Source organism: Leguminivora glycinivorella, chromosome 1 (assembly GCF_023078275.1).
Source record: "Leguminivora glycinivorella isolate SPB_JAAS2020 chromosome 1, LegGlyc_1.1, whole genome shotgun sequence".
Lineage (NCBI taxonomy): Eukaryota > Metazoa > Arthropoda > Insecta > Lepidoptera > Tortricidae > Leguminivora > Leguminivora glycinivorella.
The window spans coordinates 5,456,018-5,481,371 of record NC_062971.1 but is presented as its reverse complement, the minus strand read 5'-3'; the positions used below and the strand labels follow the sequence as shown (position 1 = coordinate 5,481,371).

Here is a 25,354-nt window from a genome sequence, read left to right as displayed (position 1 = left end):
ATGCCATCTCTCAACACCTTTGAATTTCTTCTCGGGTGTATGCAGTTTAGTACCTAATCACTAACATAGAGACTATTATGAAATACTTATTAACCAAAGACTTGAAAAAAAAACACTAAATGCTCACAATATATTTTATTGTATTTCTGAAGTAGGTACTATTGTATCGGTACAAATACATTATTTCATAATAAATCTAGTAATTAGATAATACCTACCTATGTAGTTTTACTAGCCTCGGCGGGACCTTAAGTAGGTACCTACGCTAGGTCTGTTCAAAGTCGGTTGGATGGATATATATTTAGACAGATTATTAATACTATTATTTTTTCATAAAACTTATAATTATACGGGTGAAAAAAACGGGTTAAAAGTGTGATAAAGAATCAATAAACGCTGTGAAAAGACACAAAGAATTACAAGTTTCTGAACAGGATATACCCACATAAAGTAGTGTTCATATTACTTTAATGCCGGTTATTGTCTACTAACGAATACCTAATGATTATCTTATATCTACGAACACTAGATTTGGTAACTTTTGTTAAGGCACAGCAAAAGTTGCGCCGTTTGGTTACTAAGGTACAATTTATTTAACAAACGAGAGTTAAAAGAGAAGAAAATTGTTAGTTTAGGATACAAAGAAACTAAATAGGTATATAAGATTTTGGTGAAAAGGAAACTTATATTATTACTTATCATATAAAGGTTCTTATAATACTAAACTTAAACTAACACATTAGGCAGCACCAACTTTATCGTTTGTCTAACTTTAATGCCCTGACACATTTACTCAATACATATTATTCGTACAAATATCTATGTAGATACGTGTCAAAAGACGTTAATCTTCAGAATACTGGCTGGCTACAAATACAACATTATGGCAACTACTACTTACGTAGTTTTCACAACGCGACTACATAAAGTAACTAAACATCTCCAAGTCTTTCTATCTAGATATGTACTCTGTTATTACTAAATAGATCGGGATAGCTCAATTTCTTGGTGGCAGGTACTCTCTGTTGGGTGGTTGTGGGTAGTTGTCATTCGAGGGACCCTGTGGTCTCCCGGTGTTTACCACCGGTAGGGAAGCTAGGACCAGTAGGTGCCCCCGAGGGATACCCTTGGAAGGTTCCAGTAGAAGAGCCAGGGTAACCCGACGGAGTTTGCGATCCTGGGTAGGATGACGTGGATCCCTGCGGACTGCTAGAGCCTGGGAAACCAGAAGATGGACCCGTGCTCCCGGGATAAGAGGACGAAGGGCCTTGTGGTCCAGAACTACCAGGGTATATCGGCGAAGGCCCTTGCGGGGTACCGGGAAATGACGAGGAAGGCCTTTGAGGAGTGCTGCCGGGGTAGGATGGTGTGCCTTGCGGAGCGTTGCCCGCTGGATAAGATGAAGGACCTTGAGGACCAGTGCTACCAGGGTAAGATGCTGAGGGACCTTGAGGGGTGTTGCTGCCAGGGTAAGATGAGGATGGACCTTGAGGACCAGTGCTACCAGGGTACGAAGCTGAAGGACCTTGGGGAGCGTAGTCTTGTTGAGCAGAACCAGGTCTTGGAGATTCTTGGTAGAGATTGGCGTTCAGCTCGTATAGACCAGGAGCGGAGTTGCAGTCGAACTGATTCCACCAGACGCAGACGAAGACTTGCTGGGAGAAGATGGTTCCGTTGGGGCAGAGGAAATCATAAGTTCTGTTGTTGGCGCACACGTGGAACACTTGACAGCGGGCCTCGACATCGGCGTAGTACCCCGGATAAGCTTGAGCATCGCATCTGAAGGACGTCTGAGGGATCTCGGTAAGGATGGGGTAGTCCCTGTCTGGTTCACCGGGGATAGCAGAGTAGTCTCCACCCTCGTAGGCGCCAGTATCAGAGCCGAAACCGGATCCAGAGGGTCCCGCGCCGGGCTGTCCCGGAACGTTCTGTGGCCCAGATGGGAAAGTGGGTTGAAATCCGGAACCTCCTTGCGGTCTGGACTGCCCAGGTTGTCCCGGTCGTTGGCTTGAGCCTGGAAAGCCTTGACTAGGACCAGTAGGGTAGCTAGGAGATCCAGAAGAAGCCTGGTGAAGCCTGCAGTGCTGGGGTATCCGTCCTGTTGAGGTCCACTGGGGGATGATGGTGCAGTCGGGGAGCTGGGGTAGCCAGAGCCACCGGATGTCCCGCCGGCTCCAGGGAAGCCGGGGCGGTTAGGTGTAGTTCCCTGTCCGAATGGTTGGTTTGGTTTGTTGTATTCGTAGCCGCTCTGAGCCAATGTAACTGCCAGTAAGGCTGTAACAAGAAAAAATAGATTTAAGCACAATAGGTTCATTCAATTCACAGTCTAGGTTCAATGGGCCGGTAAAAAGACACGTTTTGTCAGGACATAAAGCAAAATCTCTTCATCTAGCAGGGAACAATGTAATATTATTTAAGAATGTATAGGGTCATGTGCAAAGTCATAAGATGGCAATCTTAGTAAATTATACGCGCGAGACATTTATACATATGAAAGAGTGAATTACGAGTAGGTGTTACTGTTAAAGTATGTATCGTATATCGTATTGTAGAGATTTTAAAGTCAGTCATGATGAATAATTTTATTAATTAATTTGCCTATACTTTTGTCATATACTGTTGTGACAATTTAGTTAGGTATTATTACAACCAAATCTTAGTGACGTTTCCATTAATTCAGTTAACAATATCAGGGATTCAATCAAACACCAAAAAAAGCACTAAACAGTGTTCGTCTGAACTTTTCTTATTTACATCTATGCGTAGAATTACAAATTCATTTTTAAATAAAGTCCTTGCGCTGGACAAGTGTACTTGTGTGCATTAAGAACACCGAATAATTATCTCAACTCTAAACATGCACATCATTAACATTTTTGACCAAAGCCTTGATCTAAAAATATTAAAGTTAAACAGTACCCAGTACCCGCACAATTAAAACATTGTCATAATCTCCCACGAATTAGTCCTCGCCTACAATGCGTTTCTGAATCGCACGTTTTTGCCGACACCTGAACTTTAATATGGCCATTGTGCTTAATGTAACAATAAGATCGTCTGCATATTTGTCTAATATAGTTGTTTAATTGTTTCCGCTCGTATATTAGTCGTAATTTCTGAGTTAGTATTTAAATGGCCTGTATCTATTGCCATTACGCTAGATTCTAGGCTAGAGAGCGTAAGTAGGTAAATTAATTTATATGATAAATAAAATTTCACCTTCCCATCTCTGTTGGATAACAGTAAAAAAACATACTACATATTAAACTGACCTCCAACGTTTCAAGGACGGCGTTGTCCCCGTGGTCTCGGAGAAGACTGGCTTGAAATGACATCAACACCTTCTGACAGCCGCGCGAGTTTTTCGAACTACCCGCACTTGGTTTTGATTATCAACTTGAACTGTTTGCGCACTAGGGATGTTACTCTGTCGACATACAACACTGACACTTGACACTTGCTGGATGACGATCTTGTGTACAAACCTGTTTCGTACAACCCTACTGCTAGGGTTACTCGTCGCATTAGGGCTGTCATCAGAGACTGCAGAGAGATTTTCGAGGAAGACGTTTTCAATCGTTTGTACAAACCGAAGATTGTGCTACCGCCTAAGTTGTATGGTTTGCCAAAAGTACATAAGACAAACGTGCCGTTGCGGCCTATCGTGAGTCAGATTTCTTCTCCCACTTACGATCTTGCAAAGCATGTTGGATCGGTGTTGCAGCCGCTTGTGGGTGGTACGTCGTCTTTCGTGAAGGACTCTCGTCACTTTATAGACATCCTCAAAGAAGTAACGCTGGAACCAGATGAGATAATGGTGAGTTTTGATGTGGAGTCACTTTTCACCAATGTTCCCGTTAAAGAATGTCTAGAAGTTGTCAGAAGGAAACTGAGCGATAGTGGCATGTCGGAGACAATAATGGTGCTGCTGAGGAACTGCTTGGAAGGGAGCTACTTTTTGTATCGCGGAAAACATTACCTCCAGATTGATGGGGTTGCCATGGGTAGTCCTGTGGCACCGGTTCTGGCAAACATCTGGATGGAGCATATCGAGGCCAGTGTAGATCTGCAGCCTTGGGCAGTGAAGTTGTGGAAGCGATATGTGGATGATGTTTTCTGTATTATGAAGGGTGGTAAGCAGGAGGTGGAGCAACTTCTCCAATATCTTAATTCTATTCATCCAAGGACTAAGTTTACGTACGAATTAGAATCACAGCGCAGTTTGCCATTCTTAGACGTGAAAGTGATTGGTCGAATGGACGGAACCCTAACTCACACTGTTTACAGAAAGCCTACGCACACTGACAGGTATTTGAATGCCCTTTCTCACCACCACCCGCGCCACCTGCAGTCAGTTGTCTCATCGCTGGTGAATAGAGCGTATGATCTATGTGACCCTGAATATATGAAGGATGAGTTGTCACATATTCAGGAGGTGCTTAGAAGGAACGGGTACAAGAATAAAAAGTGGCAACCTAGACGGAAGGCAAGGGGGAAACGTCCTGAGGTGTCCAGACAACCGGCATTTCTGCCGTATGTTAAAGGTGTGACGGATAAGGTTGGTACAGTACTTGGAAAGTACTCTATAAAGACGGTGTACACGCCATTATCCAAAGTTGCAGGAAGCCTAAGATCACCTAAGGACGTTATACCGTTTCAATCACCTGGCGTTTATAAAATTGATTGCAGTTGTGGTAGCTCCTACATTGGAGAAACTAAGCGCACCATAGAAGAAAGGGTAAAGGAGCACATCGCGGCTGTGAAAAATCGTCAGGTCAACAAGTCTGCCGTGGCTGAACATTTGTTAGAGTCAGGGCCAAACCACTGGATCGAACTACATGACCCTAAAGTCCTTTCCACGGAACGCCATTTCTACAGTAGAAAAGTGCGTGAAGCCATTGAAATCAAAAAACATCGCAATTTCAATCGGGACGAAGGTTTTAGGATCTCATCCACATGGAATCCTGTCATTAATAAGTGTAAGCCGAAAATAATATCGACAGTCGTTAAATCAAATATCGTCAGTGTTGTATGTCGACAGAGTAACATCCCTAGTGCGCAAACAGTTCAAGTTGATAATCAAAACCAAGTGCGGGTAGTTCGAAAAACTCGCGCGGCTGTCAGAAGGTGTTGATGTCATTTCAAGCCAGTCTTCTCCGAGACCACGGGGACAACGCCGTCCTTGAAACGTTGGAGGTCAGTTTAATATGTAGTTATACGCGATTAAGTCCCGATTTTAAAAATAATGATGTGTAATAATCGTGAAAGTTTAAATCAGTAAGAACATAATAATGCGTTTCCTTGGTTATTTTCTATCATAAGATAATCGTATTAATATGTGCCAATGATTAGGACGTTTCTGTTTTTAACCGCCGCCTCAAATATCTCAAAGGAAGGTGGTTCTCAATTCGTCTGTATTTTTTTTTAATGTTTGTTCCTCGATATCCCCGTCGTTACTGGACCGATTTTGAAAAATTTTTTTTGATCGAATGTATATGCATACAGATTGGTCCCCTTTTTCTCAGAACCCAGTTCTGATGATGGGATCCTGGAGAAATCGAGGGAACTCCTCAAATCTGAAAGGCACACATATGGTGATTTTTCTGTTTTTTAAGGAACAGCATGCATTTACGTACGGAACAGTGACATTTGGTGGAGTGGAACTGCTGATGATGGTCAGAACGGAACTCCTCAAATCTGAACGGCACGCTTATAGTGACTTTGGTATTTTTATAAGAACAGCATGCACTTACGTCCAGAACAGTGACATTTGGTGCAGTGGAACTGCTGATGAAGATCAGAATGGAACTCCTTCAATCTAAACGGCACATTTATAGTAACTTTGGTATTTTATAAGAATAGCATGCATTTAAGTTCAGAACAGTGACATTTATTTAGTTATGTTTGTTAAGAATATTGACTCAAAGTTTGTCAAGCTTCGATTTCTTATAATCGGATTCATGAGGAATTGAGGAAACTCCTCAAACCTTAACGGTATACGTATATTCATTTGTGTTGCCATCAAATAATTAAAGTATTAAAAGCCGTTTTAAAAAATACCTACACATTTCTTCATAATCCAACATTCGCAAGTAACTTTAGCTTTCACCAGAACCCCAAAGGCGGCGGTTTTTTTCTTAAAAATTATTTAATGCCATTTCCGTATGTTGGGATATTTCTGTCAGTCATCGTGCTGCATGGATGGATTGGATGGATTTATAGATTTGATTCGTGTCATATTTACTACATACTTATAATTTTCTTAATATTATCATACCATATGAATTCATTTTAAGAACATGTACAGTCAAATAAGTACGTTTCCGTACCTCGAGACTCTAAAGCAAAGGAGATTGTTTCTCAGACTCAGACGCATGATTTTTACACACCGACCTCGCAACATGCTCGCAACCACGTGTACTGCATCAGCGGACAAACAACATTAAATCAAAACTACTTTAATGTAAAATTCAAATTCCTTTGCCACTTAATCTTGGACAATAGCACCACAGTGTATTTGACTGTAAAGTCTTTAGAATAATCAACCGTAACGAAAGGGTAGTAAAGTTGAATGTAGATTTTTGAAAAGTGTTCTCTGGACAATAGAATGAATGAGATGGCATCGCGTGAGAGTGTTTCGCAAACGCCGGGAATCAGCGAAGCTGCGGGGAACCAGCTCATCATTAATTGTACTAATGATATAGCCTGGGTACAGAGCCAACGTCACGCTTCGTTAAGCGTATTGTAGCTGGCTCTCCCTCTTCTGTAGTGGCGTGATAGAGCCAGACTGCGTTTCGGTCACCATGAAGCGTCAACGAATTTTACTTCGGCTAGACTAGGCCGGTTGATACGCCCCAATTTGCTGCATTCAATCATCAGTTCAATGCAATATTGCCTAAGGACTTTTCATGAATTGGTATTTTCGTGACTTGGTTTTGAAACCTACCTAATTGACAATAATTACAGTAAAATAAAGTTTTTATTAAAAACTACACAATATTAATTAAAACTGCAGGTGTGCGACTTTTGTCTTTACGTTTCTGCCCTTGAATACTTTATGCAAATTAAAAAACAATAACTTAGACACGTACAATATTTTAAGGCGCCACAGTTTTGATTCCCACCAATCCTCTGACCCAGATTTCGTAAAGAGGCGTTTATGATAATTTGCATTTACCTAGATCGAGCTATCCAAATTAAGAAATGCCGATGGCGAATTACATTACCAAATAAGTATAGTATCGTTTATAGTGATACCCCTTTGTATCTTAAACTAGATCTAGATTTAGGTAGATATAGGGTCATTCTTTTATGTAATTTACACATCGCACGGAAATGCTTTATATTGTAGAACAGATCGCCTAATTTGGCTAAAAAAATTGGGTAAGTTCTTTATCTTGCAAATGATTCTATTAACTGATAGGATCAGACGGGATGGTGATGGTAGTTTCGCGTGGGCAAATAGAATAGTTGTCAGTGAAGCAAGACTCATTACGGACTGTGTAAAGCACTTTATTCAGCGGGCTTGCGTTCGTCTTCTCTTCTATTTGATGTGTCTGTCTGATGTGCGTGAAAAGTATCTAGCAATTTCTAAAATTATGTAAAATGCAAATTGATTAGCCATTTAGGAAATTATTATACGATAGGTCGAGAAATACTTGGAAAAACCAAAGCTGATCGACCCAAACTGTACTCTTGCAGGTAGGTACTACTTAAAAGCGGGGAGACGAGGCATTTACATAATACCTACTTAGATTTGTCCGTACGCTGGGGTTACAAAAATTTAAGATCATTATAAAATAGCATGCAACATAGATGCAGCCAGATAAACAGTGTTTAGCCTGCAATTCGGTCCGGCCTCACGTGACAGCAAAGCTGGGAGCGATTAGATGGTTCTCCCAGCTTGGGAAACTTGACATTGGCTGTTGTGCAATGTCGTGGTAATGATGAATTACCTACTATGACCATTTATACTACACTGGAATTTTATTGAAAAGAGGAACTTGAACTCACCCAAGGCAGTAAATGACCCGTTTAATTTAATTTGTGACGTAGTCGAAAGGCGGCAACCTGTCACTGCAATGTCACAATTTCACAATTGTTGTTTTCTGAACCCCTTGTTTGCCAAGAGTGGCACTGAAACCTGAATACTTTCACGTGTTCTGTTTACCCCTTTAATGTGTTCTGTCTACCCATTAAGTTAGCCCTATTAGGGCCACTTGCACCAACCCTCCATTTACGTTGGTGCAAGTGGCCCTTACACTTGTTATAAATTTATTTAGAAGGAACCTTTGCAAGACTAGACTTCACCAGGGAAGGGATGTAGCGAAGGCTGTGGCGTTAATGCCAATAAAATTGCATGTTTTATTTATATATTTTCGTCAGGTGTGGTTCTATTGGTTATTAACAACACACTTGAATGCGAACTACGGACGATCTATTGATGGCGCCGTCTTCTATGGCAGTTGTGTACCTACCTAATAACGATAATGACAAATCACTTCGAGAATTCATTCATAACGCCAAATGAATTGACGCAATTTGGCAAGCTCATTTTTCCATGTAAATGTAACATCATTATTATCTTGACTTTCTTACATTTTTTTATGATACACATACACTTTGATAATTATAAAATTTAGACGGATGTGTCTGAACGGTTTTGACATGCCCTTGGCGAGGAACAATTTGTCAAATTGACCTCCTCGCGTGTCTTACACAGATCTTCATTACCGCAAGCTACTAAGTGCGTTATTACAATACTCTAAGGGCCTCTTCCTTCATTCTAAGAATATAAGAATCCAACGCTGATTTTAAAATATTTAAAAGTTATAGGATAGGTATAAAATCAACCCAAGGTAACACTTCACTTACAGAGGCAGGGCTATCAAAATCGTTGCAAACTTATCTTGGGCTGACTTTATGGTTTCAAATTGGTTTACCATTTTGAAGAAAATTATGAGAGCAAGATAAATTAAGAATGTCTAATCTGAATCCGTCAAAAAATCATTAGACACACTATAGATATCAAGTGGTGGTGATTAAGTAATCCAATGTTCTTCAATATTCAATAAGCTATAAAAATGTTGTTTAAGTAATGTTTTCAATGCACGCCTCCATTGTTTATATCATTTTGAACAATTAAACCACCTATATATTTTTGCGTAAGATCATTAATTGTTCTTGTATCTCACTATTGTGAAAGGGTCATCATTGGTCGTTTTGGCATTGTTTCCACTGTTATACTCCAAATACTTCGCACATCGGGTCAGGGTCAAAGGCAAACTAACGCCATCATTTAAATGGACGATAACAGTTTACAATTTACATCCATACAACACTGGGACGAGTTGAGAAATATGTATAATGATCGATATCAAGATACTCAATTATCTAAAGGCACTGCAACATTAAGATCATTCGAAGAACGTACTAAGGTAGTGATTTTCACCGATTTCTTGTTGGTGACGAAATACAACTTAAGTGTGAATCTTTAATAACTTTTATAGTTTCTATCTGAGAGATCTAAAGGCGGTTTTGGTTTGGCAAACTATAATGATTCTAGCTCAGGGCAAGGGAGATATGTTATTTAGTTTCTTAACGCCTAGAATGCCGGTTCGGAAAATCATTAAAATTAATAAGGTGACTTGAATCATTGGAGTCGATCTTGTGAAGGATGATACCTGTAATAGTAACTAGCATTGCAAATGGACTAAAATTTGCACAGGTAGGTTACCCATTCCATAGCCTAATAATTATTGAGCAGGTTTTAGAGAATTTCGCAAGATTTGTGGAGTTAAGTTTATCGATTAATTTTATATTTTCTTACTTAGGTACTTAAATGCATATTAAAACTAGGTAAATTTGAGATCCCGAACCTATCGGGATCTCAAATTTATCACTAGGATTAAGTACATCAGTTATCCTTTCGATTTAAATTTTATTTTAGATACCAAGTACAGAGTAATGAAATTGTCCTAATGAGGAGGAAAATATATTTCATGTCTACGCGCATATAAGCTAGCTTTATTATAGGAAAAGCCTGTTTACCTATTTCAGACATTATGGGGAAACGTTCCACCTTAGAACAATCCAAACCGCCACTACACGAAAACCACGCATTATTTAAAAAAGGCTTAAGTATATTTAAAATTAATTAAACATACAGCATTTCAAATTATCTCGCTGAAGGCGTCTCGTGCTGAATCGTCACGAATTACTCCAACAAAACTAGGAAGCCAGGTTTCAAACACTGCAACCTTAATTCTGCAGTTGCCATCAAACCAGATCTGATTTCCTATGTCTCTAGTCATTAGGATATAAAGATCAGTTTTAATTGGTGACTGCGGTTGGTAGCTGAAAAGGGTTGGAAGTACTTTGATAACGTGCGAAGATGTTCTGCCGCTACATTTATGTCATTGTTGTGTAAGTCTGATTTTGTAAATGGTGTGCAATGGGAAGTGAGATAGGGCTGGGAATAGGTGTAGGTTTCACGTAATATATGCGCTTTAATTAGACATAACAGGCTTCTATCTCCTTGATTATCTACTATGTCAGAGATGTATGATTTGCTTTCAATCAACAAGTGTGTTACACCGTATGATTAATATTATGTATTTACTCTTAATAAACGAATAGGTACCTACACCTTATAAGGGGAGATGAATCAATATCAAATCAAGAAGTAAAACTGCATCTAACATTCCTTTTTAACGTCCAATCATCAAGTTAAGTATGAGTATATGCATAGGGACTGATCATTTGCAGTACAAATGATTATGAAACTCGGCAGTTCAGAAGTGCAGAGCGTCATGTTATTTGTTGGTGCTCAAATTGGTCACGAGGATAAGCCTGCTTGTAAATTGTGCGGAATTGTACATAATTGTGTGATTAAATGTTTAGCTTTATGATTTAGTGTAAAGGAACCTACCTATACACAAAAGTGACATTTTTACAAATGACTTCAAAATGGTGAAAGAAGGAAATTTCAATTGGGAACACGACTAAAAAAACTATTTAGTCCGTCAGTTAAATAATCAAAAAATTTTGGACACGTATTTTTTCTTTTTTCTGGTAAACGAAAAATGACGACGGTACAGTGCCTTGAAGTTTCGCGTGACGTCAAGCCCCCACTACGGAACTTTGATGCCCTGTATCTTTGTATTTTTTCATTAATTAGATAAAGCGTAAAATATGTGTTCAGTATTTTTAGACGATCAAACTGACGGACTAAATAGAATCCCATTTTTTTTATGTAGTCGTCATCCCAATTCGGCTCTAAGTAGGTGTTAAATAATTAATTTACAAGACACAGTATGTTTTTGGCATACAATTCGGATGAAAGAAACCGTGATTTAATGCAATATGTAATACCTGAACCTAGTTTTTCACCTAGTTATATATAAATAATTTACATTTAATGATGATACGAGTATGTAGTTGTTAATAGTGACAAACACTCGATTGTATTTAGTGTCTCTGAAGGCTACGACGACGGAAATGATGTTTATTATTTTAGAGAATAATATCCCGCCATTATCTATTAATAAAAGTTTATAATTAGGCGAGGCGTTACAAATTTTAATGAAGGGCTTACTTCCTTTGACTAAGTATTAATACTATTATACTCTTGACTTTGCATCATAAAAAATATTTTTCCAAAGTTCTAGAATGATTTTCATAGTCCTAAAACTTTATCGTTCTGATTAATTTAAAGTGTATTCCTCACTGTATGGACTTTGGTCTGAAATAAGGAGATTTTACTTTTTTTTTTTTTAATTAAGCATACAAAATTAACACGCATAATCGCTACAACTGTAGGCTAGAGTACATTAGTCATGTACATTGTACATTGTACATTACCCGAATTAACCAGTTGCGTATAGACTATTGAATCGAATTTGAGGGATGTGAATCTCGTTAGACCGAAAATTACCTTGTTCTAAGTAAAATTACAAGGATAACATAATTTAAGCAATGAAAACTAATCGAAATACCTATTTCTCATTGTTGATAATAATCGATTCACGAGCCAAAAGTCTAATGTATCTCCTAATGGTTTATCCGTTCTAAACTCCAAATGAGCCCTAATGACGAACTGGACAATGTGCGGTGACCTTTAAGACAATCAAATGAAAACGAATTATTGGGACTGTTCTGACATTTGGATATAACTGTCTTTGTGATATTTGTGATAAAAGTTGGATTTTTAAAATTCATAGATACTTTTATGCACTTTAAGAAATGCTTTTATTTCTGAAATATTACATGTTTAAATACATTAAAATGTTATTTTAGAAAGGTAACACTAACTTTAAGAAGCTGTATTTAAATTCACATTCACTAACCTAACCGAATAAATACTGATCAATACTTAACTACTACTAGGTACAAAAAGGTTATAAGTAACATTTAACATTTTACAAGATAAACAACTAAAAACTGTGCGTAGAGCTGGCAGCTTCCTCGCTCAGCGCATAAGCGTTGCGATTCAGCGAGGTAATGCTGCCAGCATCTATGGAACATTACCGAAGGGGGAATTTTTATTTTCGTTTCAATTTAAGTTTTATTTAGATTTAGGTTAATTTACATGGTTTATAAATAACTTATTAGTTTATAATTTTTGATGTATTATAAAAAATAAATTATTTCATTATTTAAATAAATACTTAGATCAAAACTGTACTCAAAACTCGTCTCGGACCCTTCTAGATGCAAAGGTGTCCATCACACTCGATGCGTTACTATTTAAATGGTTTTGGCAACATTAAATATGTTATTTTGCATTTATAAACGCAATTAATTCTACTTTTAATTTGGTTACGAACCTATTTTATTTTTATTTTTATTTTATTTCATAAGGTACATCACACTCGATGCGTTACTATTTAAATTGTTTTGGCAACATTAAATATGTTATTTTGCATTTATAAAGGCAATTAATTCTACTTTTAATATGGTTACAGCCAAAGCAAACGAACCTGATAAAACCATAGATATATTTACAAATGTAGAATACGTCTTACTTGAAGACTATGAAACCATAGATGTACCTCTATTTTACATATGCACAAAAACATAGTTATGACATCTAAAAGTTTGGTAGGTCTTCATTTACACACAGGTCACGAGCTATGCTCTTCCAAAAATCTATATGGGCTTCAATTAATCTTCGAGAGATAAGAGGAAAACTTTGGATGCCAGATATGTCAGAATCTTAATGGAAATTGGAAACCGTGTCATGCAACACCCATAGATATGTAACCGAACCGAAGTCACCGGGTTAAAGTTTAACATCACTCTTTGATTACATTCCTTTAGAGAAAATACATATAATATTAATATATCATCAATAGAAGTCTTAGATATTTTAATTTTTTTTTATACATAGATGGGATTTGGGATATATAGCAACAAGAATCAAAAATACAATCGTTAATTGTTGATGATAAAGGATCCAATAAGTACAATACTTTTAATTTAGGTTACTTATACTTAAAGAAGAATCGAGAACCTAAATCAACGATTTATTTATTATTTGAAAGTTTATTTATCGATTTTCAGAGAGCTCTGATTAAATTCAACATTTTCCCTTCTCCGTGAAATAATTTCTCAGAAATCTTTCGTAATTTTCAGGAAGTGTTCTCAAGACGCATTGCACGCTTAGATACTGACTTATCGAGGTCCGTGGAACTATATTCATTAATCAGGGTTACCCATCGCACGGAACTCTTGCGGCAGACTTATGAGACTGAAGGCTCATTAAAACTGCGGCCATACAATTTTAGATACATTGCGGACTATTGAGGTTACATACAGTTTTACCGGCCTACTAAATGCAGCATTGTAATGAACCTCACATGAAATGCGATGCCCTGTAAATCTACCCTGAGTGGTCGCATAATAGTAGCATTACGGGTTAATAATATTGCATTACGGGTTAATAATACAGCACATTGCACCAACCCGGCTGTCTCCGAATTTAAAGTTGGAAATATTTTTTGTATGGGAATTTAATTCCGCCTTCATAGATGTCGGGTGTGTGACGTTGACGTGTCTGGTTGATTGTGGTTGATGCAACTGGTGTGTTCAAACTTAGTGTTTAGTTTGCGTGTTAACAGTTCCATCTGGCGATACATGTAAAAGTATAATCTTTTATCTAGATTTAATTGTCTGTTTTAAATCAACGTCACCTAATTACGCTATAGGTAGATTGCTTTTAAGTCTTTAGGAATATAATATATTAGGTACCTATTATCCATTAATCAGGTTCGGATTACCCATCGCACGGCGCTCGTATAATCAGCAGAGACTTATGAGACGAGCGGTCGCAACCGTTGCACCGCGGGTTAATAATATTGACGTTGCGTTTCTCTGTAATTCCCGTCGTGCGGAGAATGAGAGCTTTTGCGCATTATCCGATGCGATATTCGACGTACATAAGATATATTCTACACATTTAAGACGATAAAGGAGGGGTCAATTCTCCATACAAACGCTCTCGAATATTCCACACTATTCCCTCCGTGGTTTTTGAAGATAGAGCAATGATTTTTTCAACACAGATTATCACAATTTTTATCTGTGTCGGACCGTTTTGATTTTTTTGATGTTATTATTTTTAAAGACGCTAGAGCCCATCAAAAATTTCCAAAAACGGCTTTATTGATTACGGCGCAAAAAAGAAAAAAGGTGCGGTATTCAAAATTGGTAACAATTAGACAAAAAAAGTTAACAAACACAGATTATTTCATTGTTATTCATATTCTCAAATTTCGTTACGATTGATTAAGTTTTGAAGGAGGAAACAGTCGCGAGCGGAACCTCGTTTTTAAAGATTTTTTCGCAATATCTTTTAACTGAGTTGTTCTGTAGGGACAATTTTTTTTTTGATAAATCTAGTTATTAACTAAAATTCCCAAATTGAAAGGGGGGCTCCTTTCCATTTTAGCATTTTCGCTCCTGTAGCCTCAATGCATAAAGAGAAGGGCTTGACGCCATGGAGTAATTTCCAGCAGCTGTTTTTCTTCATAGGACATGCAATATTTGGACAATGCGATTAATTAAAACCAGCTCATGAGTAGTAAACATCTCGAATTCATATTGGTTTAGTAAATTTGCACTGTCAGCTCAGCTGCCCAAAGCCTTGCCTTGGTTACAGAGCCAAACAATGCGTTTTCAGGTTTTTCGATACTGCGCGCATTCGCAGAAAGCCGGCTGACGTTGGCTTTGGGGAATCGACTTTTATGTAGGGTTTTAAAGATCTATGCACGACCCTGTAAATGACGAATAAATTGAAGCCGGTTTTAATTTGAAAAGGGAATTTGGATAATTAAATCGTTTTTGAACATGAGAAACGTTTTATGGACTGTATCTTATGGACTTTCTTCTATGTGGGAAAGAGTCTTCTGTCTACAAGTTATCTATCCCTTTTAGCCTACATTTATTTATTATGGGAGTAAAGCAACTCTGTTAATCATATCGCTTATCTACAATAGAACATTAAAACGATACCTTATAAGATAAATGACACGCACGTATTGTTCGTCTCTAGTCAGATTGGTATGGTTAATTGATTTTAGTTAAGTACCTTATTGTTTCTCAATGTAGGTACTAAATATCATAGACTCGCGACATATTTTACATAAGTAATTAACATAATTATTGACTGAGCAAAAACGAAGGTGACTGATTTGCTAAAATATTTTCGTTAAAATGTCAGGTTCGTATGTTTTCATCTTCAGATCGCGTTTTACAACCTATTATTATCGTGAAATTACAAGTTTTTTGTTGACTGAACTTTTTCTATTTTTCCGTTTAAAAAAGGTACTTAGGTTTGCGAGGTCTACTGCTAATCGTCTATTAGGTACTTATTTTCGATTCTATGTGTTTAATTTTTTTGCAGAAATAATTACTGATCAATTGAGTTGAGATGTATTGATGTTGAACATAACTGACGGTGCATGCATGCACTGTACATAATTCCAATACCGTATTCTAGTAGGTAATACTTAACCTAAAAGGCTGCCTTCAGCATCGTTGAAGCAATGAGCCGTTGACAACAATGAAGGTCTACATATTTGCTTTTCACTTCTAGGCTAAAAGTTCTAGCAAGCATTTAAAGACTCTAGATGTTTCGCGTTGTTTTCTAGTGTGTTTGCAATTTACGCCACCGTGCAGATTTGTCAAACATGAACTTTGATAATACTTAAGTATATCAATACGATCCGCACGCGCTTTCCCTCCGTCACGCAAATGCATATGATGTTTACCGTAGAAGTAATAGAGTGAAGCCAAGATAAATTGGTATAGAGTTTTAAGTAAAATCAATCAATCAAAGTACCCTTATTTATACAAATAAATATTTTTGATTAATTGATAAGTAAACGTTATAATTCCATCGAAATTTGATGTTTCAAATAATATTTGCACCGAGGCTGTCAAAATCGTTGCCAAGTTATCTTGGACAAATTTATAGTATGTATTAAGGATTATGTGTCAGGTTTATAAATAGGGCGACGGAGCTAGCGTAGATCAGATATAACGTCTAAACTCTAAAGGACTTAAATATGTAAACATTTTTCACAATTGCATTTCCAACTCCAAACTTTTTCTTGTAATTTATTGCAATCACATAACGTCCTCGTCCAGTGATATAAGCCTTTTTGTATTCAGGCAACGGTATTGCTAGATACAGGAGAGTTGGTTGGTAATCGTAACGATGGGTGATGTGCGGTCCGCGGGCTGTAGGCCAGATTCCACACGGTGGCTACCTGGCTACATGTGTAATATAAAACTACTGCTATCCATATGTAATCTGAGTAGAATCCTAGAATAGTAGAGCTCAACAAGGGTGCGGTGTGCTGATGACGGGAGGACTTACGGAACTAACTTGTTCCGTCTATTGTCCTTTGAGTCGTCGGCAACCCGAACCCTCCTTGGAACTTGTACACTCCTTTTTGCTGTGTACTTAATACAGCAAAAGGGAGTGTACAAGTTTCTAATGGGGTGGCAACGCGCATGTGACACTGTTTGAGTTGCAGGCGTCCATAGGTTACGGTGACCGCTTTACATCAGGCGGACCGTATAATAATAATAATAATATTCTTTATTGTGCACATTAAGTAATTACATACAACAAATAAGATCAAACAAGAAATTAAGCAACAACAGGCGGTCTTATCGCTAAAAAGCGATCTCTACCAGACAACCTTCGGGTAGTAGAGATCAATATGTAACGGAGAAATATAAGGGTAGCAAAAAATAAGTGGTGTGAGAGAAAAGAAAAACAGCACAAGTAACTACGTAGAAATATACATACTAATATAAGTTATATAGATATACATACATACACATACATAAACATAATATTATATATACATATAAAAAAGCAACAGAATAACATGTTTAAGAAGTTTAAACCAACCGTACCAACCGTATACTTGTTTGCCACCGACGTAGTATAAAAAAAAAAAAAAAGAATTGGTATTTCATATTACAGATTTTACGAGATAAACCATTACATACAATACAGCCATACAACATACATTGGATATATATTAAGTCTATACTAACAAGTTCTATGGATTTTTAATTGGTCCGAAATAAACAATTTTTTTTTTATTGGAAAACCGTCTTAGATTTTTCGTTTGACAAAAAATCTTTATTTACATGAACATATTTACTTAATTATTTATGAAACTAAGACTAAACTTAAAAACTAGCTAATGTCTAAAGTAGGCCCTTGAGGCATTGTACCAAGGATACTGGCGACATTTCCTCGTTGTATCGCAATGAAAACTGAAACTGAAAACCGTCTTGGATATACCTAATCATCTAATATGTTCGAAAAAACAGTGATCATGTCAATTTGTTAACTTAAAAACTTCACCTCAAATAGATAACCATCGAAAAATATACATTACAAATACACTTCACGTTGTTGTGGTTTGTGGTCCTTATTAGTTTAATTTGAACAAGATATTCAGAACTTATGTCAGGAAAATGAACTCATTTATTTACATTAGTAAATTCAGTAAGGCTCAGTCGGGCTCTAACTTCTAATTGTCTTCTGTGTTACTCTAACATTTCTATTTCATTTATATATATAACTAGCTTTTGCCTGCGGCTTCGCTCGCGTTAAGACAAAAAGTAGCCTATGTCACTATCCATCCCTTCAACTATCTCCACTTAAAAAATCAAGTCAATTCATCGCTCCGTTTTGTCGTGAAAGACGGTCAAACAAACATACACACTTTCCCATTTATATAAGTAATATTAGTATGGATATACCTACTTACATATAAATTCAATTTAGCGCACAATGTTCGCAAAGTAACCAAGATAAATTGTTTCTGTAACTCGACCTCTAAAAAAAATCGTTTAATTAAAAAGTATTGCTTAGCACTTTATCGACGTGTCTCTTAATTGGTTCTAGAAAGTGACAGTTCTAAGAATATAAACACCCACGGCATTAAACTGTCAAATTACTTGGTTCGGGGATTATACGTTATGCATTACGGATATATGTTGTTGCTTAGACGACATTTCTTACACAACTTATATCACATGTAATAATGAATACCTCTGACATATTGACCGATTTTCATTCATATAAATCGGCCTAAATAATTTAATTTGGCCAAAATGTTCTCTTGTGTCACTTCACATTTTTACCGCACGATCAACTATATATTTGAACACTAACTGGGACGTATCTACGAAGTGAGGTAAATCATGTAAGGTATAAGTATGGAGTTAAATGCGGATCTAGGCGATCTAGCTCTGTGTGTAATGTGTATGAAGTATTAATACAGTTGTACTATTCGGCATTGCCCTACTTTTAATAAAACTTAGCAAGTTTGATCAAAATCATTTAATTTGGCTCTGTTATCTACTTATAGACCCTGCTATAGATATGCTTTGTAAGTGTCGTAATCTTAAAAATGTAAAAATTTAAAACTCGCTCTTAATGGCCTTTCACGCCCCAAACCATACTGACACTTGAATTAAGCCAATTTCTACGATTATTAGCTTATAAAACGAATAACTATCAAACTTGCTCAAAAAATTTTACAAGAATCGGTTGAGAAATACGACCCGCAGAAGAGACCATCCGGACATACGAAGGCATTTTTCCCAAAGCTGAAAACGTAGACCCTCTGTCGCTCGGCTAAAAAGCTAAAACGAAGCTATTGGTAAAATCGGTAAAATACAACAGTCGTCGTGCGTAAGTCACTGTGTTCGCTCTTTGACCTGTCATTACGGGTAATCTTAGATTATTGACATGATTCGTGTGTTGATATAATTGATATTGCTTTCCCATACTGGCATCCTCAATCCATAAGGAAATAAATTTTACTGATCTATTTCTAGTCAATTCCGACGTAACCCATGACCCTAAAATTGGGTAAAACATCTTTCAGACAAAGGTTACATTTGAAAACAATGCAATAAATGTTAGCGATCCGGCTATATTACATTATTTTTTATCTCAAATACTGACAAACTCATGCATTGTCCACCAACTTGCGTTTCAGGAGAGCTTAGTGTAATTAAAAAACAATTTTTTTGTGATTTTTTTCATATTTTTTAAACATATGGTTCAAAAGTTAGAGGGGGGGGACGCACTTTTTTTCCTTTAGGAGCGATTATTTCCGAAAATATCAATATTATCAAAAAACGATTTTAGTAAACCCTTATTCATTTTTAAATACCTATCCAACAATATATCACACGTTGGGGTTGGAATTAAAAAAAATATCAGCCCCCACTTTACATGTAGGGGGGGTACCCTAATAAAACATTTTTTTCCATTTTTTATTTTTGCACTTTGTTGGCGTGATTGATATACATATTGGTACCAAATTTCAGCTTTCTAGTGCTAACGGTTACTGAGATTATCCGCGGACGGACGGACGGACGGACGGACGGACGGACGGACGGACGGACAGACAGACATGGCGAAACTATAAGGGTTCCTAGTTGACTACGGAACCCTAAAAATGCATTTCTTAACTAGGTAACACAATTTGCATTTGATGGTTACCAGTCAAAGTAATTAATTGAAGAATGCACTTTATTTTGTATTGCTTGCTTTTTGACATATAATACATAGCTAAATAAAACCGGCCAAGAGCGTGTCGGACCACGCTCAGTTTAGGGTTCCGTAGTTTTCCGTATTTTTCTCAAAAACTACTGAACTTATCAAGTTCAAAACAATTTTCCTAGAAAGTCTTTATAAAGTTCTACTTTTGTGATTTTTTCATATTTTTTAAACTTATGGTTCAAAAGTTAGAGGGGGGGGGACGCACTTTTTTTTCTTTTAGGAGCGATTATTTCCGAAAATATAAATATTATCAAAAAACGATCTTAGTAAACCCGTATTCATTTTTAAATACCTATCCAACAATATATCATAAGTTGGGGTTGGAATGAAAAAAAATATCAGCCCTAACTTTACATGTAGCCCCCCCCCCCTACATGTAAAGTTGGGGCTGATACCCTAATAAAACATTTTTTTCCATTTTTTATTTTTGCACTTTGTTGGCGTGATTGATATACATATTATTATAAAACGAGTACAATAGGCTACGGTTTCCTAATAACACTGCTTTATTACTACAAAGCAAGAAAAAACATGTCATTAAGACAGTCATAAAATAATTAGGTACAAATGTTGGCGATAGCAAATGTCACACGAGTAATAAAATGATATTGTAATGTATTGTAACACTGTATTGTAGTAATGTAGCGATAACGTTTGACAAAATGTAATACTTAGCTATAAAAAATAGAGGTAAAGAGGTTGCAAAGTGGTAGACACTTTGCTTTATAAAATAAAGTCGAGATAAAATACCGATTAGAAACATGAAGATTTTTTATCGGGGCAGTCATTCAAGTTGGCCAATATTCTGTATCTGTACTCGTACCGAGTCCAATTTTTTTTTATCTGCTGTTCCTAATCAGAACAGAACACAATACCGAATAGGCTCGATTCGAAAATTAAAATAAATCAAATGTTCTATCTAGATACGATGAGAATTGGATGTACCTATCGTTGCTTTAACCCCTCGAACGCCTTGTTCCAGATCTGTCCCAGACCATTTAAACTGTAATTAACAGATTGAAGGTTATTAAATTTTTGAAAACGGCGTTCCAGGGGTTAAAGAAGATCGTCACGTTTGTCAGTGACAAATTCGATCCATATCATGTCTATAGCTAATATTTGACGCATTTCAAAGTTCGATTTGGGCTGTTCAGCGGATACACATTATTTTTGTGACACCTTTTATAAGATAGGTGTGTCTGTGTACTCGTATTTATTTTTTATAATATTATGTACTATTAATTACATACAGTGCGAAAGTAACAGGCGTGTCTGGGGTTACGGTTATTTTGACCAACGATCTGCGTCGACACTAATTAGTCTTGGTTAAGTAACACGATTAATTATGTTAATTATATTCAAATCTCTCCGTTAATATTTTAGCCAGGATATGCGCATCTAGCACGCAATTATACAATGCAAAAAAGTAGATAAAAAGTATTATTATGTTGATGGTGGCAATAAAAGCTGTTTGTCTGAGTTTGTTAGATAATTCTGAATACCAGTGCAAGTGTGCAATATATGTGTAAGTTTTCGGGTAGAGCTATTATTTTTGACGTTAATTAGCACTACCAGAAGTAACTAACTTTGGTACTGTTCTCGTATAACCTTTTCGTAGAAAAACTCCTTTCTTCTGATCGGGACGGGAACGATAAGGTTTTTTTCTTCTTAGTATATAGATATTTAATAAATACATATACTTTTGACATTGACTTTCTATGGATCACATTATTGAAAGCAGAGGTTTCGAGGTACCATAATGTACATTGTTGTACATACATGTATCTGAAAGAAAAGCCAACACTTAACCCGTTAACGTTTGGATCATACTGCGTAATTTCTGCTATGGGACCAAGACTGAAATTGCGAAAAAAATATTGAAGCTCCCATAGAAAAACTCAGCCTCACACGACCAAAACATAAGAAACAACCAATTTTTTTTGGGTATTTGGGGTTGGATCTCTTAGTAAAAGTCGCTAAGTATGATCTAAACGTTAACGGGTTTAAGTGTTGGCTTTTCGTTCAGATACATGCTGTATATTATTCGCTACGTGCACTCGGATTTTCTATGTACACTTAACATTATGGAGTAAAATTAACAATACTGCAACATGTATTTAAGACAATCAGTGTGACTCCACCACGCACCTTACCAATACACGTAACCTGTCACAAAAATCAAAATCAAGAGCGTGCGAAGGTTTGTCATATTAAACACACCAAAACAATAGTCTCGCTATACTATTGGATCCGACCGTTTAATCACTTGCCGCAAAAACTTGAGAATGTCATAGTATTTTATTTTCTAGTCGCTTTCATTTATTCATAACCAAATTTAGTTTTTTTAGTATTTAGTATTTTTTGCTTTATCTATAAGTATCATAAATATCATAATTGTAGGCCGCGATTAATCTGGTCAAGCGTGAAGCTTGATTGACGTGATTGAAACTGATCCTGTAATTAATACCGCTATTCCAACAATAAAGATATGAGCAGTATGTTGATCGACATTGATTACATACATTGAATAGAGCGACGAATTTTTAGTGAGACATCATTTTATATTGACTCACTCAGCTATTTTGTCCATTATCTTGAATATCTTGATTTACGACGAATAATAATTCTTAACTAGAAAACAGATAAGGCCCACTTGCAACAACCACTTAACTCGTGGTTAGTGGGCTGTCATCTCTCAAATTCCATATAAAATGGTGGGTTAATCCTCGGGTTAACCCTCCATTTTCGTTTGTGCAAGTGGCCCTAACTGTGATACGTATCATTATAATATGTCTAAACATATAACAAAAAGCCTAATTGAGCTCAAACAAAGCATAATATTTTCAAAAAATATAGTCATAGTTATGACTTCTCATCACAGATATTAACTCGATATTTTGCCATTTTATTTGGAGTTACTTTACTGCAATATAGTTTTATTAATGATGGCGTTTAAACAATGGAATTACAGTCAGAGCACTTTCATCTTAAGATTCTTAAGTAGCTTGGTTTTTAAGGAATTTGTCAATGTCGATTGTTAGATTTGTTAGAGATGGTATTCTGGTGAACTCTCGCAACAAGGTTTTAATTGACTGATTATATAGATTGTTTAATATTGTCTTCGGTTACCGCGATAGTTACTAATGATTGTAAATTCATTATACGCGATATAATTCTTTTACATAGTTTTATTTCATATATAGACTGTTTGTTAAGTAAGGGTAAATAAGTAGGTACTTCCGATGTAGGGAATAAATCAAATTATTTTATTAAATATTTTTTGATTTGTTTTTGTTTTAAGTAGTAACACTACTATTTATAAATTATAAACTGAAATAGATAGACCCGCGCGCGCGGGGCGGTCGGGGTGGTGTAGCGGTTTATCACGTCAGCCGCGTTAGCTGGAGACCCGGGTTCGATTCCCGGCTTCGCCAGAAGTGGGCTTGATCGCTTTTTCTTTAGTGTATGGTATCTATTTCAGTTTATAAGTAGGTACTTACCAATAAAAGTTGACAAACGTAGCATCATGTTGGTGCTGCTTCACAAAGCTTAAGCTATACCTGAAACCAAAATTCAGACGGTAAGAATTACATCCTATCATTCTATTGCTAAGTAATGTACCAGAATGTACCAGTACCTACGATAATAATGGCCTGATAGTTTGTTTTTTATCATGCAGAAACGTCTGTGAGCGATATTACATATTTTTGAATTAAAGGAAAAATGGAAAAATTCACACCTGCGGCAGGACTGGCCATGGCCCCAGCAAGGCCAAAGGTCGCAGGTTCGAGTCCTGCCGGAGGTGTAAATTTTTCAATTTTTCCTTTAATTCAAAAATATGGCCTGATAGTTGTTTTATTTGCTACGTTATAGTGTAGGTTTAACCAGTATGTGCTACGTTAACATAAGACACAAATAAATCCTACCTAAGTAAATCGAGCTTTTATTAAACTTTTACTCCACCTTTTTAAGTTTAAAAGCTCATCTATACCTACTATAGCTCATGTAAGTCATTGACCTATACTTGGCTATAAGTAGGTAACTTATAGGTTCTTTCCTTGTGATTATTTTGATTTGGCCGATGTTTTATGAAGGCCGATTTGGTGACGATGAATCATCATAAAAAGATTCATCCTTGGATACCTATATGTTCTAAATCTTCGCTTCTAAGGCTTCGCTTAAATTCGAAAATTGCGGAATGCTCCATGCAAATTTCCACCACTACTTTTAGGGAAGGCGGGTCAGAAAGAGACAAAAAGTAGCCTATGTCACTCTCCATCCCTTCAACTATCTCCACTTAAGAGGGCTTTCGTGTTAAAAATAGTGAAATCGCAACCGAGCGCTCGATCATACTGTGTGTGGTATCAAATTAAAGGGCTTTGCGAGTAGTTTATAAATATATATCACATTATAGGACTTTTTCTACTTGGTCTAACAAAATATGAGAAAATGTCCAAAAGTGGTAATAATTGTACCGGTGAAGGCTCGTTTTCAAAAAATTGGCAAAAATCAATAATAGCAATTTATAATCACTAAGGCATAACAGCAATTTAAGTAAACGTTGCAGATTAATTTAGTATAAAACTTACTTCGATGTGATGTAGATTTTCAAAGAAATTGTCACTTAATTTTAGGTAATTTCTGAAAAAATTGAATTCGCCTTAGGCTAGTTTACTCTTTTTCAAAAACTTAAAATAAAAATCTAGTCTGAAATGATTGTGGTACAGGATATACGAATTATAAATTTACCCGTTTTAATATTCAAAATTGTCCAAATTTTACAAATAAGATCGACTGATTCAGCTCTATACGTGCGTTTTTCTAAACGTGCATTAGAGAAAAATTCATAATTAATTTAGTGAGTTAGTTTTCAAAAATCCAGTCTTAAAAAAATCAAGATAATAAGATGCTCTAACTGGAACATGAATTAAATAAATCTATTGGATAACGGAAAGTGTAGTATTTCACCGACTAAAACTATCAATTTTACATTCTTTTGACGTTTTTTTTGAAAGCAGCCTTAAAAATCACGTCAATTCGTCGGTCTATTTTGCCGTGAAAGACGGACAAACAAACAGACACAAAACTTTCCCATTTATAATATTAGTATGGAAGTATGGATGTTTGGTTCTTTCAGGCTTATGATATGTTAAAGTTCGTAAAGTACGGTCAACCAATTTGAATCCTAGGCCACTCTAGAACCCTGTCTTATTTAAAGCATGTTCTATTTGCCATAAGAAGTCACAT

At 36.4% G+C, this 25,354-nt stretch overlaps 1 protein-coding gene across 1 annotated transcript in view; it reads right to left on the bottom strand.

The window, feature by feature from the left end:
- Nucleotides 1-1,449: 1,449 nt before the first annotated feature.
- Nucleotides 1,450-25,354, bottom strand: part of LOC125231948 — a 31,558-nt gene continuing 7,653 nt past the window's right edge. Inside the window, exons 2-3 of the mRNA XM_048137558.1 lie at nucleotides 23,608-23,667; nucleotides 1,450-2,274 (exon numbers count right to left, since the gene is read on the bottom strand). Coding sequence (XP_047993515.1) covers nucleotides 1,589-2,274; nucleotides 23,608-23,635 — 714 coding nt within the window. The 5' untranslated portion in view covers nucleotides 23,636-23,667 and the 3' untranslated portion in view covers nucleotides 1,450-1,588. The remainder of the gene's footprint in view (nucleotides 2,275-23,607; nucleotides 23,668-25,354) is intronic.